This window comes from Pyxicephalus adspersus, chromosome 9 (genome assembly GCF_032062135.1).
Source record: "Pyxicephalus adspersus chromosome 9, UCB_Pads_2.0, whole genome shotgun sequence".
Lineage (NCBI taxonomy): Eukaryota > Metazoa > Chordata > Amphibia > Anura > Pyxicephalidae > Pyxicephalus > Pyxicephalus adspersus.
The window spans coordinates 20,023,827-20,041,838 of NC_092866.1; the positions used below are offsets into that span (position 1 = coordinate 20,023,827).

The 18,012-nt window shown below is 40.0% G+C and overlaps 1 protein-coding gene across 1 annotated transcript in view; it reads left to right on the plus strand.

The window, feature by feature from the left end:
• Positions 1–18,012, plus strand: part of LOC140338602 (Y+L amino acid transporter 2) — a 27,990-nt gene that overhangs the window by 1,345 nt on the left and 8,633 nt on the right. Inside the window, exons 2-4 of the mRNA XM_072422876.1 lie at positions 9,584–10,120; positions 14,076–14,201; positions 16,369–16,513. Coding sequence (XP_072278977.1) covers positions 9,613–10,120; positions 14,076–14,201; positions 16,369–16,513 — 779 coding nt within the window. The 5' untranslated portion in view covers positions 9,584–9,612. The remainder of the gene's footprint in view (positions 1–9,583; positions 10,121–14,075; positions 14,202–16,368; positions 16,514–18,012) is intronic.

The window sequence follows — 18,012 nt, forward strand, 5'->3', positions numbered from 1 at the left end:
CAGAGAGAACACTGCTTACACATGGGCAGGGGGCACAGAGCTGGGTACATGGACAGAGAGAACACTGCTTACACATGGGCAGGGGTCACAGAGCTGGGTACATGGGCAGAGAGAACACTGCTTACACATGGGTAGGGGGCACAGAGATGGGTACATGGACAGAGAGAACACTGCTTACACTTGGGCAGAGGGCACAGAACTGGGTACATGGGCAGAGAGAACACTGCTTACACATGGGCAGGGGTTACAGAGCTGGGTACATGGACTGGGGGGCACTCTGCTCACATAGGAACACATAGATTGGTAAAGGGGGAATGAAGTCTACCATTGCCCGGTAATTCAGGGATTGGGGAGAGGAAAACAAATCCCATTCTATTGTCCTGGATACATCACTGTACTGATAATGGTTAGTTATAGCAGATTGAAACTTTTGTCTCTGCAACATTGTAAAGGAGAACTATAATTTTTATTGTGTTATGTTTTTTATCTCAGTATTATTCTAATTTAACTGTTATAATAACAATGAAAATAATTGGTTGTATAGAACAACACTGGGTGTGCAATATGCCAATTGTTAGCATGGGTTCCCTAAAACTAAAAAGTAATTTTAGGTGTTTCTCCCATATTGAAAAGTTTGAGAATGGTCAGTGTCCTCTGTGTTTGGATTGGAGCTTCTTTCAGGATGGTATTGCTTTCTGCTCCCTGGGGAGGTTCAGCTCTGATATTTGTCCTGCTGACTGGTGTTCCCGGGATAGTAAATTATGGGAAATATACAATGTTACTGTGTAAGTGGACCTAAACTCAGATTTTTACTTTACATAAATGGGTAGACAACTAAAGTAAAAATATAATATTTTTTTTTTTAACTTCCCCCTTGTTTTTTTTTTAAAGCACCTCTCTTTTCTGACTTGGTCGCCACAGCTATAAAAACTGAATGGGAGTGCAAAGCCTCTCGGGATACCTACATCACACATCCCGGGAAGTTGTTGGCTCCTCCGATCCCAGGCATGCCCAGAAGGGGCATTTTCCTTCACTGAGGGGAAACATGCAGTGAGATGGCACTCTTTTTTTCCCCCTTTTACAGCAGGCTACATCACCCAATCTCGCGCCTGTGCAGTGTGAGATCTGGTGATTTAGCCAGAAGAAGACTAAAGATGCCGGCGTGCAGCGCTTCCTCCACGCTGGGACGAAGGAGAATTCCAGGACGGCGCGGGACCCGATCAAGGAAAGGTCCAACAGGATCAAGGGATTAAAGGTTAGTGTGATTCTTTTATTTTTCAGTTTAGTTCCGCTTTAAGAAGAAATTTTTTTTGGGGGACACCAGTTCCACATGTCCACTCCATCCACCAGCAACAGTTTTTTGTTACAGTGCCAAAATATTTCACCTTCCTTGGTAATGCCTCACCCCCACCCCAGGGAGCACAGGTCCCATTGTTGTGTATAGGTAAAAACAGACATAGTTTATCTCTGGCGAGCTGTACAACTCTTCTGTACTTCCAGCGCAGCAACATTTGGAGCACTGGTAACACTGGCCATTCACTAAACACAAGGCGCTATGTGATTATTGCATTTCTTCACTTCTTGTGACTACAAGTCCTGCATTCTCATGTAGACACGTGGCTTCCTCCATAACACAGGGATGCTGGGAAATGTAGCCAGGCATTTGCTGTTCTTCCTAGTTTGTGTGTCACGTGGTCACACGTAATCGATTGTCCTAACATACATGTGCATATTTGGCCCATACACACAGATATTATGTCTGCCACTCCTATGTACAGTTTCTATCCACTTATTACCCTGATTGCAATTACAGTTTGCCTGGTTCGGTTTGAGGTTTAGTTGTGCTTTAGGTGCATACAGCAAGCCCTGCACATGTGATCTTTGTTATTTAAGCAAACACAACTGCAGATAAAATGTTTGGATTGCATCACTTAAGTGTTCTTGGCTTGGCTCATTTGCTCCAGGTACGGTCGGGAAGAATTCCAAGAGAAGAGAACCACCCTTTTCCCTAGGCATGTCCCACATATTCTCATATAGGTCTGAAATATAAGGGAGCAGCACTTGGTAATTGCTTTGATGACTGGTGTTCTTATAGATATGTATGTGATCTCTTTGCTCAGGACAAACCTTAAAATTTGACAACTGAAAACAAGAATGATGAGAAATATATGTACACACCTACAATTATATCCCTAAAATAATACTATGTGCTTAGGATACCGATCACATTGTATTACTTTGTTTTCTTTACAATATAAGCTAAGCATGAGATCCGTAGTAAAATGTAAAAAAGATAAATGCCAGTGCTGGTACCTCTGAGTATGTAGACATCATATGTCAGTGTGGTTACTGTGTAGCTTGTATGTCATAGTAGGGGTTATGTATGAAAAGAGTACTAAAGTGTAACGAAAACCTATTTATACTTGCCTGTCTCGGGCACCACCATCTTTCTTTGGCCATCTTGATTGGGCGGACCGGGCCGACGTAAGATCCCACGGGTTCATGAAACTACAGGGGAAATTGGGGTGTACCAGATATTGCAGCTTCCAATGCAGATGAAGAAAGGGACCAGGCAGGTAAGAATACTTCTTTCAGATTGGACTTCGCCTTTCCCTTTCTGCAATAACGCTCTGCCTGATGGCAAATTTTTTAAGTGGTGCTTTAGTTAAGAGAGACATTCATTTTCTGAATCTGTGTTCCAGGGGAAGAATCTTTTATTGCATTACGTACAATGCATTTAACATATGAACATTTTTTACATGCATTCTAGAAACTATAGAAACAATGAAGAATACAGGCACACTCTCACTTTTGTATTGTGTATTTATGTATTGTGGCAAGTTGTGCATCAATGGTATTCCCACAATGCACAGCAACACAGGTGCTTCATGTGCAGTGCCATTTATTATGAACCTCAATGCATTGTAGAGTAACAAAATGCAGGACATTTAAAACACAGCAGTGTAAACCTGCCATGCAATGTCATTCAGTCTTCTACTATCTGTGACAAAAGAAGCTGGGAAATGGCAGATTGATCATCAGCTGGCCTTTCCTGTATGCTCTCTGAAAGATAAACTTCTAAAACAGGGATTACCTGTTGCAAGACACACCCAGATGTAGGACACCATCCCCCTTACCTGCACAATATCGGCCACATGTTTCTCAATGTAGAGCCTTGTTCTCGTTATGTGTGGTGCTGTACACTTCAGTTTATATATGTGATAAACAAATACGTTGGACATTGCATAGGAAGCAATGTGTGATATTCTCACTTATGTGTTGCATTGCAGTTCATATTTGCAACTCACTTCTTCATGCACAATGTTTTTGTACGCTGCCCTATTCAGTGTAATGAATGGGGTCAGCATCACTACGGACAGACATGCAGGTGGCTATGTCTGTTGTAGTGTCTTTTCGGTATAATGCACAGCAATTTAGTTTCTTCTAATCCTAAATCAGTCCAGAAGCATATAATAAAAATGCAAATAACGAATAGACTTAAGTTCAGTCAATGATCAATGCTATCAGCTTGTATAACCTAGATACCAATGAAAAATCACTGGAACATAAGACCACATTCCTCAATCCATGCGCAGGACAGAAATCAATCTAGAGGTCTCCAAATCCTAACAGATACGTGTTTGGTCAGTGCAAAGTTCTTGACAATTTTCTGGTGTCACCAGAAAAAATGTATTCAAAAATCTATGTGTTGGACTATACTTTGAATGGATGTATTATACACATGGTACTTACCTGTAAAAGTCTTCTTGTGTAGACCTCTAAAAGCCCTGAGACTTTTTCTGGGTCTATCATCTTGGATGGATGTTAGCAGCCCCAGCAGACTCAGTGCTGTCAAGTAATATTTAAAAAAAAAATCCCCCTTCCTTCTCTCAGGAGCTACAATAAAGGTTATATAGTGAAGTAAAGGGAGAGATGGAAGAGCTGGGCCAGCACAGTAAGAGCATCTTTAGAAGATGTTTATGACATGCAATCAGGGTGACAGTGACAGTTGGTGACAGGGTCTCTTAAAAGGAAACGTTTATTAAGAGCAGTACATAAGCTGAACACTTATAAAACTTGCAGAGCTGAAACCGACTTACTGTGAGGATCGCTGAAATGCAAATTTTATTAGGTACTGTCATGGGAATCTGGGCTCTGGGATGGATGCTCCATTGTTACAAATCCCTGCTGGTAGGTTCCCTTAGGTCCCAGCTTTTAACAGCAGCATTTTTTATTTTCTTTACTCTGGAGTAGGAAATATTCCTTTCCCATTGTGGAGGTTGCTGAATGCTGTCCTGGATGTCAGAGATTGGGGTTTTTATAGTACCGCGATCACCGGAGACCTTCTTTGCACATCTTCAATGGAACCCCGATGCATTGCAGCGGTTTTAGGTTCAGAATGTGAGTATGTCCTCACTCTAAGGCTGCGTACACACGTTCAATATTTGTCATGGAAAAGAATCTTTTAACAATCCTTTTCCAACGACAAAAGATTGCATGGTTCAGGAACGAGCGTTGTACATAGAGCACCATTCTGCTCTATAGAGAGGATAGGGGGAAAACAATAGAGCAGCACCCTGCTGCACTCTTTCGTCGTTCATAGATGTGCCAAGATCCATGAACAATGTCAGATGGGCGATGTACACACCTCAGATTCTTGTCCGATACTAGAGCTAAGGCAATTGTTGGAGGAGAATCATCTGACTTGTGTATGAAGATAACTAGACTGGGAAGAAGAGTCCATGTGTAAACACTACATTACTATTGGTGATGACTTAATTCCTTTAAACTCTAATTAGCCTGGATTATATTTGTCATTTTACTGTAATGTGGAACAAAACCCATGTTACTCACCCATGTCCCTGTTCCCTCACAGGATGCCACCATCTTCTTTTTTTTTTTTTTTGTTCGGTAGATGATCTTCACCCACTCTCATTGACCAGGCTGACGTAGGCTTTTTCATTCCCAGCATGCGCATTTTGTGCTAGTTATACTGTTTGTACTTTTTTTTGTGGTAATGATGCTGGGATTTCTGAGTATCCAAAGCTGATATTACGCATGTTCAATTTCTTGCCAGAAACCGAGGACAGTCAGGTAGGTAGGAGAGATTTTTACCTTTCGGCAATAGTGCCATGTCTGATCATGGATTCTTAAAAGTTGTACTTTAGTTCTGTGTTAAGGGATGTTTGTTGATAGCTGAAAACATAATTTTAGAAATATTTGTATGTTTTCAAAATCTTTTTGGCACACACAAACATTTTTGGAATGTCTGATTTGGCAACTAGTGCGGTCTGTGTTTAGCGTGTATAGTGACACCTAGTATCAGTTCTCACAATTTATTTCCAGAGGGAAGAATGTCAACTGTCATGCTGATATTTTTTAATTGATAATACACCGGCTGCCATGCAAAGCCTCTAGCTTTAAAGTGGAACTAAATTTTAAAATGGAAAAAAAAAAAACTGGACAGGCCGGTTCTTTACTGCAAAGAGACAGGCTATGTCCACTCTGCCATAAAACCTACCTGCCCACTAGCATTGTATTGTACACTGAGATGGGCATGTGCAGCGATCCCAAGTTAGCTGGCTGCTGGGAATGAAGGAACTCCCGTGTTCATACGTGTGAGTTGCATCATACCAGTCTGGCCAGGTAAGAAGGCCGAAGATCCCAAACTTGGAAGATGACCAGGTGAAGATCCTGAGCCGGGGAAAGTGAGTTTAGTTGAATAGGTTTGTACAGGCACAACATACAGACTAATCCTTTGTAGTCCCCAGATAACGCCGGTAGGGATAATTACTGTCCTTGTGATAACACAGGAAGTGAGCACGACACACATGAGAGCTCTGAATTTCTGACATTATCATCGGGTTATTAAACAGATCACAAAAAGCTTTTAATGGTATATTTATTAGTCAAGAATGGAGCAAATAAGTGCTCGTTGTTAGGTTTGCATTTACTTTAAGGTTTTGTTAACACTGGCTGTAGTTAGAAGATAAATTAAACCGCATACAGCATTTACCATGCCTTAAAGTCAACCTGAACTAAAAAAAAAACAAAAAGTCACCAGTAGATGGAATTTTTTGGCAAAAGAGGCAAATCTTTTTTGTATTGGTGAAGATGGACACTTTATGGACTGCAGCAGTAACAGGATCCTAGACTTCTCATCCCTGCAAACGGGTACGTCTGTGCCAAAATCGGCAGGCATGACATAAGTGCACCCAAAACCCTGGAGTTCAGTTCCATTTTAAAGTCACATCTGCATGATGTTTTTTGAGTTTTCTAAACTCTTCTCAAAAAATTGAAGGAGGGGTAATTAAAATGGTAACGAGAATGTTTTCTGGACATGAAAAAGACTGAAAAGTGCTTTTAAATTACCTTATAAATACATTAGTTATATACACGTGTTTGAAACGCATTCCTAATGACTTTCATTGTAACTGAACATGGGCCAGAGAGACCGCACATCCAGACCCTCATATTCTGCGCAATCTTCTCAGAGCACTTCCACGTTCACAGCTGAGATATTAAAAACTAAAGAAGTAAATGATCAAGTACTCTTTGTCCTCTTTTTCCATTAAGAAAAGTAGATGTACTAGAATTAATGTTAATGTGTTCTATATTGGTTAAAAGACCTTTAATTTGTGTTGCGGTACTGTTATTGCCTTCTTTCTTAATGTCTTTGGGCGGGTATAGCTGATGTATGACTCGTGTGTCGTCGGCCTTGTGTGTTTATATGACCATACAATTCCCCATGTCTACCATTGTCATTTTAAACTTTGTATAGCAGCCACAATATGTACACTGCCGATCTGTAAACACTCTGACACCGTGTCATTGTTTGACATTGTGTTTCTGTGTTTCTGACCTGCCCTACATAGAAAGGATTTGTTATTGGTGAAGTGATCATTTTACACATGGCCTAAAAGAAGAATGTGCGACAGAACCTACAACTGTCAGTCTTCCTCTACATGAGGTGTTACTGAAATAAAATTCACACATTACTGTATATTGTGACTTTAATCATCTGTCTGCTACTTATGAAAGCATTCAGATCCTAGGAATAAACACAGATACAATACAACTCTGTCATAGACAGGTTTAACAAAACTTGGATTTTATTTATTTATTTTTTAAGTATGATGTTTTTTTTTTTTTTTAAGGAATGGACTGGTTTGTTTTGAAAATGTCAGGCTTTACCTCCCATTACCACATTCAATAATTTGTTTGAAGAACACATATTGGGGTTCTATTTATCAAGCAGTGAATCTGACATTCATTGAAACATTCCCCAGTGGAGGATCTTCCAGGTCTATGTGTTTTTCAACTATCAAAAAAGTTTGTGACCAGGAAAAATTCAACCAATTCAGATTAAAAAAAAAAATATATAAAATATATTACCAAAAGTAATCTGCAGCTTTTAAAAAATATCTGAACCTTCTGCCATGAATAATGTACCTTTTGTAATGGAATGGCAACGCTGTTCTTTTCTCCTATGTGCTTCTTGCATTGTCACTCCATCACAGGGGTGTCAAACTCAAATACACAGGGGGCCGAAATTAAAAACTTAGACCAAGTCAGGGGCCAAACTTGAATTTATTGAAAAAATTGAGGAAGTTTACTACTACATCCATACTTAACAAAAACAAACCCCTCTAAACACACTTTAAAGTTGAAAAGACTAATTGGGCACCATGTGATCATTGCCTAGGCTTTGTGTCACATGATGGGTGTACAGGAATAATGTCCATGTATTGAAAATGATAATGTAAGGTGGCTGGGGGGCCAGATGTAGTTCATTTTTGGAATTCGTTGGGGGGGGGGGGCAAAAAAAAGGACATTGAGGGCCAGAGTTTGACACCCCAGCTTATTCACCTTTGTTTCACGGCTAATTCTAACCTTGTGCAGGCATTTTGTGCCCCTCGCTGTCCCGCAGATAGCCCACTGAGCTATTGCTTGAGCTTGTGCATGTAGACGGAAAGTTCTTTAGAATACACAGTGCTTAATAAACCAAATACCATCCAGTAACAGATTAGATCTCTTAGGAAAAGGCCAGATTAATTCATTCTCTTGTCTCATCGTTTGAAAACATTGTATTCTATTTTAATTTGATCTGTGGTGAGTTGGGAGCAGCATTAGTAGACCTGCAGACCTCTAGTGCACCACAGAAAAGTATTTCACCAACTAGTGTGATGCAAACTACAAATATAAATATGAGAAGAAAACAATGATTACCTGCAAACAGTGTCATATATCTCCTGCCAAAACAAACTCTTCTCATCAGGAGTCCTGTTACAAACGTATTTCTTTGTTCTCTGGAGCCATGTTATTGGATGGCAGATATTATTGTTTCAAAACATCCATCTTAAAAAAAAAAAAAAAAAACTGTCATGGCTGAAACATAGACTTTGCCATTGCTGGACCCTACTTCTGGAATGCTGGTTGCCTGGCTATTATGCTCTACTTCTAGGTTTACTACTTTGTTGCCCAACCTGTACCAAGTAACCGTGTCAGTGTGCATTCTGTTTGCCTACAATCACTAGTGTAGACCTAAAGCAGCATTTCTCAACCAGGGTTTCTCCAGAAGTTGCTAGAATTTCCTTGAGCAATGAGCAGTTTGTGTCTCTTAGGCCATGTAGTGTGAGCTATGTATATAGTAACTATATGAGGGGCAATCTTGCATGTGTACAAGGCCTCTGTTGCTGTCTGTAACCCTGCTAGAAAGATTCACCCTACTATCAGTGTTTTTGGATTAGTCAGTGAGACAGATAGTGGGGACTTTTAGAATTTAGGAACAGAATACAATGCAAATGATAAAATTGAATACTGTCTTCTAGCACTTTTACCCTTTAGTCAGTGATCCCAATCCAGCCCTGATATAATCACTCCAGTTCTTCCAGAGTGGAGTGTCTGGAAGAACTGGACCTGAAATTCTGAATAAAGTACACCAGCAAGAGATGTGATGAGAGATTAGAGAGAGAAGAGGAAAAAAGTTTTATACACAATCCACCCTTTACAGCAGTGCTTTGCAGCATGTTGAACCTTAGAAGATGAGCTACAATAAAACATTACCCCAGAGGCCCACGGTTGGCTGGGAACAAATTAAATCAGTGGTCGCCAACCTTTTAGAACCTAAAGACCACTAAACTTACGGGCTCCCGACCACACATGCTTGGGAGGTTGTGTGTCATTTAAAGGGGAAGAAACTTCCCCCAGAGTGACATCATGATGCCAGAACCCGTCCACTCTCCCATCGCAAGTCTGAGCCTGCAATGGGAGAGTAGATGGGTTGTGTCCGGAGATAAAACCCGCCCACTGCCCTGAGCCTGCGATTTGTATGGGGCACATGGTCCCGGCTTTTGCTGGTGCGCCCCCAGCAGGGTTCTTCTGACTCCGCTGGGGGGCGTACTAGCCAGAGCCGTAGACGACCAAAATTTTCTTGCGGACCGTTGAATTTAATAACAGTAGGGTCATGAAAACTTTGAGAGTTGACATGGAAAGTTTTTTGCTGGAACAATTATTACCAAAATAATCATCCCTAAAGGATTCTTTATAGGTTGACTTTGACAAAGTTTTTTTTTTTTTCCAGGTTGACTCCAGGCACTTAGGAATTTAATCATGGAAGAGAAAGAAGGCCAGGTGGTGCCGCTAACTTCCTCCAGCCCTGGAGAGGTTACTAATAAATCCAGTGCAGGCACAGACAGTCCTCAGGATCCCATGCAGCTCAAGAAAGAGATCTCTTTGCTCAATGGGGTCTGTCTTATTGTGGGCAACATGATTGGCTCAGGGATTTTTGTGTCTCCTAAGGGAGTTCTCATTTATTCAGCCTCCTATGGGCTATCCTTAGTTCTCTGGACAGTAGGTGGTATTTTCTCAGTGATTGGCGCTCTGTGCTATGCAGAACTTGGTACCACAATTACAAAGTCAGGAGCAAGCTATGCATACATCCTTGAAGCTTTCGGTGGGTTTGTGGCCTTCATCAGACTGTGGACTTCTCTGCTCATCATAGAACCCACTAGCCAAGCCGTCATTGCCATTACGTTTGCCAACTACCTGGTACAACCCATCTTCCCTACTTGTGAACCTCCCTATGTGGCCTCCCGGCTCATTGCTGCTGCTTGCGTATGTAAGTTATCCTTAAATAATATTGTATTCTAAAAGCCTAACAATTCAGACTAGTGGTAAAAAAACACAGTGCAAATTCAATGTTTTTTCAGACATTTTCAAACATTTGTGCAGACGTTTTCTTTCATTTCTTTAATTTGCTTCACTTTCAGGACTTTCAGTCCTCCAAAGCACCTGCATTTGCTTTAAAAATTCTTGCAAAAACAGTTTCAATTCAGGTCTTTGAATGTGGTTGGAACCGCAAAAGTAGCATCTGGTGCTGCATATAGCATCTGAAAAACCTTGCAGCAATACTGCAGCAAGCACGTGCCTGAAAACAAACAAGGGGGGGAGGGGGTAAACACATTTATTTATTTATTTATCCAGTATTAGCCTTTCATTAGGGAATGGCTAAATTCAGTTGAATCACATGATACTACTACAAAAAAATGCAGCGATAATATGACTCATATAAACTAGTAAGCAACTTAAATGATAGTTCTAGACGATAGATAGATAATACTAGATGTAGCTGTCTGTAATCAAGTTTCGAGAAGTAAGAGGAAGCATAAAAAAAGTATTCTGGTTATATTTACAAAACAGGCAAATTCCTGGTTACATACCCAACTAATATACACATATCCAAAAAAAACTGTTTAACTGTGAAAGCATGCGTAGTTCTGTTTTTTTTTTTTTTTTCTTCCACTGCTGCAATATGGTTTAGCCAGGCCTGTAACTTCCCTGCAGTTCTTCAATATAGTGTGTATGAGAATCTATCACAAAGGTGCTTTTACCTTCAGTAAGCAAATTCCAAGTGTTTGCATTGTGCAATGCAGTTATCAGCAGAGACGCATGTACTTATTAATATCACTAGATATTACTTTAATCATATTTCATAATTTACATACAAACACACACATATATAATTCTATATCTACTCCCGACATTTACATGAAAAAGTATTCCTAACTAACATAGAGAAATAGGAACCTGTCAGTACTGCAGTTCCTCCTGCTTTGCTCTAATCAGCAGCTTCACAGAACTTAAAGCAATCTTCGCACAAACATTCTTTACTTATAAATTACCCTGCGATCCTTTAGTTCGGGCAAAAGGCTTTTTTTTGTCAATGATGTTAGCCTGCATGTGACATAGTCACCACATGATTGGGAACCACTCTTGTTTGTTACCAGGTATCAGAACCTGACCACCAGGATTGAACGCTAGTACAGTGTTCAACCCAATAATTTTTTTAAGGTGGGTGGGAAGAAATTGTAGGTGGGTGGCAGCCCCTGTATTGTGACCCAAATCTTCAATAACCACCCGAAAACAGCCAGGTGGTTACTTAAAAATGCTGGGTGGAGCACCCAGCTAAAAGGAGCTGGGGAGAACACTGTAGCAGCATTGAAAACTTCTTTGTTCTGTAGATTTGACACACTGCTCTGTTTGCATTGCACAATGCACTGTAAGCTAGCCGTGTGTTTTTTTTCACTCTGCGTGTATCTTTTCATGCTTGATTTTTTTTTTATTGTATGTTTTCTATTGCTCATTTGTTGAGCATAGTATTTTGTTGTCGACTTTTATTATTATTATTATTATTATTATTATTATTAGGGTTGATGATGCACAAAATTATTATCTTGTAAGCATCTTTTACATGATACAGAAAGTTCACAGTAGTAAAAGCAGAAATACCCAACTGTGCACAAGTTCACAAAAATATTTTGGTGGAAAATAGTGGAAACAAATATTGTTTGATTTTGCTTCCCATGGAGCCATAGAAGCAAGCAGATGCAACACCACAGATGCATAATTGGCATCTGTAAAAATGTTGAACCTCGAATTGCTATAAAAATGCAATATTGTTTTCTTGTATAATCAAGGATTACCTGAAAGCAAGGTAAAGGATTTGTTTATTAAAAAAATGTTGCCCCCAGCTCAGACTATACACAGGATGTCCTCAGTACAACCATGTTCTGACACCAATTTTGCATTTTGGCTCTGACATGCAGAAAATACAACTGCACACACAGCAATACCTGCTTTCCTGTATGATAATCATTCACATTTTTTAGCCAATTCCTGTTATGTTCTTTTAAAAGCACACTTGGCAAACTGTATATATAAAATTCCAATTGTATACTGTAAATGGGTCAAAAGCAAGATGAAATGTTGCTGGCTATGTCTCTTTATTCACACTGTATAAATGTTTGTTTTGTGAAGGGATCAGACAAAGTGATCCCCCATTTTATTTCACATTTTAATTCCTGATAAAAAAACTTCAGCCTTAAAAAGTTTGAAGTTATTTTCCCTATCTGTGTTTTCTGCTGCTTGTTGGGCACAAGCCAATGAACCCTATTGAAGAATATTGAAACCCAAAAACACAAATGTATAATATTGCATTTTACTGGTCCTAGGTGTGGAGGCTGATTTAGTTTTTTTTTTTTCCTTTTTTTAGTTTTTTTTCCCCTTTTTTTAGTTTTTTTAACCCAGTGATTCTGCCATTACCACACTTCCAGTGCTGGGGCAGCTATGTTTACTCACTGTACTATATCTTTGGAAAAAGCAGCATTGTCACCTTAGGCTACAAACACCTCCACTTTTTACCCTCCTTGCAAAGGGAGGAGCGATTGTGTATTTTACAGAATATAGCATGGAAAGTTATTACCGATTTTTGTCATTTCCCTTTAGTGCATTTCTATTAGGACCAACAAGTATTAAACAAAAGGAATCTAATGCAGCTACCACTTCTAAAGAGCAGTAAGCCGAATTTTATTAGTTTGTTCTTGGGATTGGATATACTTTGCCTGCCTTCAATATCAAGGATTGATGTTCAGCAAAGAAAGCTGAACACTCTGGAAGATCACATCATCATATTAAAATGAGTCCTCAGTACTGGTCACAAAGAAACTATGCAGCCTTGTGTCAAACCCTAAGCAAAAACTTTTCATTATTCTCCGCTTACCCAGATCTCAATAATATTTATTATTATTATTATTATTATTTTTGTTATGATTATTTTCTGTTCCTGAACTGCAGAAAGGTAATTATGAATAAAACAGACAAGTACTATGGATGTATCTCCTACCTTGGCCATACAATATGCATCTAGGTACAGTTGCCTTCTAGTCTTTGTCTCTACAATGCTGTACGGAACAGCTGTACAGTATATTCAAATGTATTTAACCAAAACAAGTTCCTTTCCTCACGAATAAAGGGTGGTACAAAGATGACCCATTATTTACAGTCACTGTTCTTACCCAACAACTGCTGCTTTATCATAATTACTGACATTGGTTTAACTACTTCATGTTGGGTAAGCATACATTTCAACAGTGAAATCCGCTGGAGGAAGAATGAAGCTTAATGGATGTTCCAATATGCAGCTGGAAAGTGAAAGGCTATTCAGGCTGCTTGTAACCTTGGAAGTGTTTAGACTAATTTTCTGGAATTTTAAAATATTTTTTCCACTGTTTTCTACACCACCTGTTGCTTTTTTGCAGCATGGTATACTCCCCATGTAATACTAAATGTTTACTTTTGAGTTTAATTCATATTTGTGCGCAGTAGTAAAATTGGTGCTTTACAAATTACTGCAATGCAATGAAAACTCTGGTGCTTTTTTGAATGACACCCTGTTGTACTTTACCAGTGCATCAAAATATGTAGCAATGTAGCAGAAGAACGATAGGGAATGCATAAAAAAGGAACGCAGATGTTTTATTTCCCAAGAGTCTGTACAATGCGTCTGCATTCCTCCTTAACACACACAGTCTGTCAGTGACTAATGATATGTTTCCAGCTATATATAACTCAGATGCATACTTAGCCTCCATAACAGGTGGTTTTCCCCTAGACACTTGTTGATTGAATGATTTGTGTTGCTAGCTCATCATAAGTCTTGCATGATGATAAATATTTTTTTGCAGATTCCGTATATTTGTGTTTTGCTTTGTGACATTGTGAACTCTCACCTACAGGTCTCATCACTTTTATTAACTGCGCATATGTGAAATGGGGGACACGTGTTCAAGATCTCTTTACTTATGCCAAAGTCATTGCCTTAATTGCAATCATAATAACGGGGATTGTTAAACTGTGCCAAGGTAAGAGTTCAGTTTTGGTTTAATCTTTTTACGTATTTCCAGGATACTGCTTGCTTGCTGTGACTGCTATCACCAGAGTACTCGCCTAGCACATTGGATTGGTATCCCAATAAAAAATGGAGTTCTTCTTCACCAACATACCAGTATAATGCTGATTGCCCCCAGGCTTTTCTTGATCCAGTGATAATCTATTGGGTAATGTGGGAGTTTATATGCAACCTGCACCTAACCCCTGCCTCAGTGAAATGGTAAATGAGAGCGAGCAAAAATTGGCACTGTTGGGAAACTTTTAGAAGTGGGGCTAAACACAGATAATACTCTGCTCCTGTTCTCTTATTAGCTCACAAATCTTCCTTCTGTTCCAATCACAGTATTGTATAACAATAACTTAATAAAATAATGTGTATAAAATACTCATCAGGAGGTAGAAACTATATGGGAGGTGAGGAGGGGGGGGGGGGGGGGGGGGGGGGGGGGGGGGGGGGGGGTGGCGAGGTGGCGCCTGTATTCCCTGGTCTGTAAAAATTCTGCCAATAGTACTAAGTAGCTGTGAATTTGTCATTTGTACCCTCTAAACCTGCTCTCAGGTCTTCCATGTGCATGATCTCGTTTACTTTTACATACCTGCTTCCATAAAACAGGGGTTACACACTCTAGCGCCATTTACTAAGTGTATCAGTACAGATTTGTGTTAAATTTTAAGTAAAATATTGTGGTGGAGCAGGAAAAAGGCCAGATCCTCCGATACAGGGTAATCTGTAAATTTCTGGGAAATCTCCTTGCTCACCTCAGTGCCGGTTCATCTTTGGCCATCTTGATTGACAATATCAGGATGATGTAACTGGACTGTGCAGGCGTTCATTCATTACTGGGTATTCCTGGCAAGAAACTCATGGACAGCCCAGCAATAGCTGGTTGTTGATCAGTCAGGTAAGAATAATTGTTGCAGGAGGGACATCGCCTGGCCTAATAAACACCTGCTGGATCACCAATTTTCAAAACTTTAATTATTCCACTTTAAATGTTTTAATGGCATGGAAATCATGTCCTGCCATTAAATGTCAATCTGGTTTTGTTTGGTGTGCATAAAACTGAGACAAGGGGGATATATATATATATATATATATATATATATTTATAGCTGTTTGAAATAAATACATTAACTAATCTACAATTTCATCAAGATATCAAATTCAAAAACACTTGTGCCTAAACTTAAGGTACAAATGTATCTGCTTATATGAAGCTTGTAAAGCAGGAGTGTCCAAACTTTTTGCAAAGAGGGCCAGATTTGGTGAGGTGAAAATGTGTGGGGGCCAACCACTTAACCAGGGTTAGTGTGGGCGTGGTCTGCGTAGGTCCCACACAGCACGCACCAGCCAGGGTGACATGAGGGATTCCCTGTGCATGGAGTCTGACGTCAGTGCGGGTTCCGTGCAGAGCACGTTCTTGGAATCAGAGTGGGCGTGGTTTGTGTGGGTCCTGCACAGCACATGCCCATCATAATGACGTAGGGGATTCCCTGTGCACACATGGGGACTCCTGTCCTGCCGATTATGCCTGCCGAGTAGCGGGCCGATAATTGCAAGGCGGTTGATCAACTCTAATAAAATAGCTTTTTTGTACGCGTGTATTTTATACTGTGGTCAACAATGCTGGTGGGCTGCATATTACTGATTTTATGACAGAGGCTGTGGGCCAGTGGAAATCTGAACACGGGCCACAATTGGCCCCCTGGCCGGACTTTGGGCATGCCTGATCTGAGGTATTGTATACCATCCTACATACTATCTTATGAATATTTATGTAAATCTCCTTGGAACTGCGTTTGAATGTTTAAAAACAGTTTGGTTATATTTTTTTTGTATGCATGCTTATTGAAGAAGTTTGGCAGCTCCAAATTGAATATGGAGATTTTGTATCTTCGCTTGTTGCTGCCCACTTTGCACAAACAATTTGGCATTGGAGGTATTGTATAGTCGAACAAGCAAGAAACCTGTGATCTGATTTGCTTTACAATAAATGTAAATTACAAGTGCCTTGTTGATAAATGTCAGAGTGCATGCACTCTAAACCAAAAGCGCTTGCAGATCTCATAATATGTGGTGAGCTGTAAATATCACAAGTTAGTTGTCTGCTTCATTTTTTCTGTGATTGGTCTCCCCAGGGAATACGGAGCACTTTGAGGATTCATTTGCTGGGTCATCTTTGGATGCTGGAGACATATCTTTAGCTCTGTATTCTGCCCTCTTCTCCTATTCCGGCTGGGACACACTCAACTACGTCACAGAAGAGATTAAGAACCCGGAAAGGTAATGCATGTTGGGATAGGTTGGTTTTTGGCTAGCTGGACATTTTTAGGAAGTCGGGAAAAATACGTTTGAATTGGGACCTCCCCCTGCCTTTTCCCTTTATGGGTTAAGTCCTTGGATTTGCCAAAGATACCTTTAAAAGAGCTTTTGCTTACTACAGCCCTCATTTCTCAGGAATCTTGAGCATACCGGCACACTGGGTGGTGGGCAGATCCTCAGAGCCCTTACTTGCAATGCTGGAAAAATGTTCCTGCAATGTAGATAATAAAGTCAGATGTGTGATTGCCTCACAGAAAACCTTAGAGGGGAGGCTGCAGGGATGTAGCCACGTGAGAGGAGGAGCTTGCAGGTGCAAGGGAAAGGTAAGCAAAGTTCTTAACCCTTGCAGTACAGTAGTAGACCTATAGCAAGGGTATTTTTCTAATTTCCCCAGTTAGGCTTTAAAGAGACCTGGTTAGGTCTTAAATCTATCAATTATTTCCCTGCAATTGAAGAGGTAGCATACTCTCCAATCTGGAGGCCCATTACTCCTACCTCTTCTAGCTGTAGTGTCAAATACTCCTGCTCCCCATTGATTGCTGGTACTTCCAAGCTCTATTATTGGAGAGCCCTAAACATATTGACTGTCAAAGAGAGTGATGAGGGCTGTAGCAAGATACCTGCCAGAGGTGTGGAAGAGGTGTGGCAGATTTTGGCACGATTCTTTGAATTAGGATGTGGAACGCAGTTTAGTGATGCATGATGAAATCAAATCCCTATAAAGCAATTATATTGTCCATTTGAAGATTATATCTAGTCTTGTATTAGTAGGTTGTTAGTGATATTAGGCATTGCTTTACAGACTATTACATGGCATGCTAACAGCCTGTAGAACTCCCGATCATAGCCATGGCTTGTACGGCTTTAGATTTACCTATAAGCAGGATGCTGGTGTTATAGAACTGGTTGGCTGTGAGTTAATGCTCCTTCTCACAATATAATTGCACGAGTCAGCCAACTGAAAGCAATGCTTTCCCTGTGTGGCTGCTAATTTATTAAGAAGCACAGTAACTGCAAACTGTTTGCTTCTTCTAGTGACTAATCAGGAAATATGAATATTTATTACAACAAACATGGAAGGGCAAATGAGTAAATAAATGTGACTAACACATCCTCAAATATTTTAAGGTACATTCTGTAATAGTAACCAAAATATAGTGCACTCTCTATATATACTAGGCTAAAATGGTCCATATGTTTTATTTTGAAGGGCAGCTGTACTATTAAATAAAGTCCTCCAACTCTGCCCATACCTTCTATACTAATCACCACCTAACAACCTCACCCTAGCTTCTTACTTCTGTACAAAAGCTAAATCCGCAGATCTGTCTCCTTGGCAGACATCCTTCCTGGCTCTGACCGTAAATCCTTTATAGATCAGTCAAGGACCCTTGATTTCTGTCTTCGTATTTCCTTAAGGAAACCTTCTTGCCAGACCATGCTTGGCAAAAATAATTTTC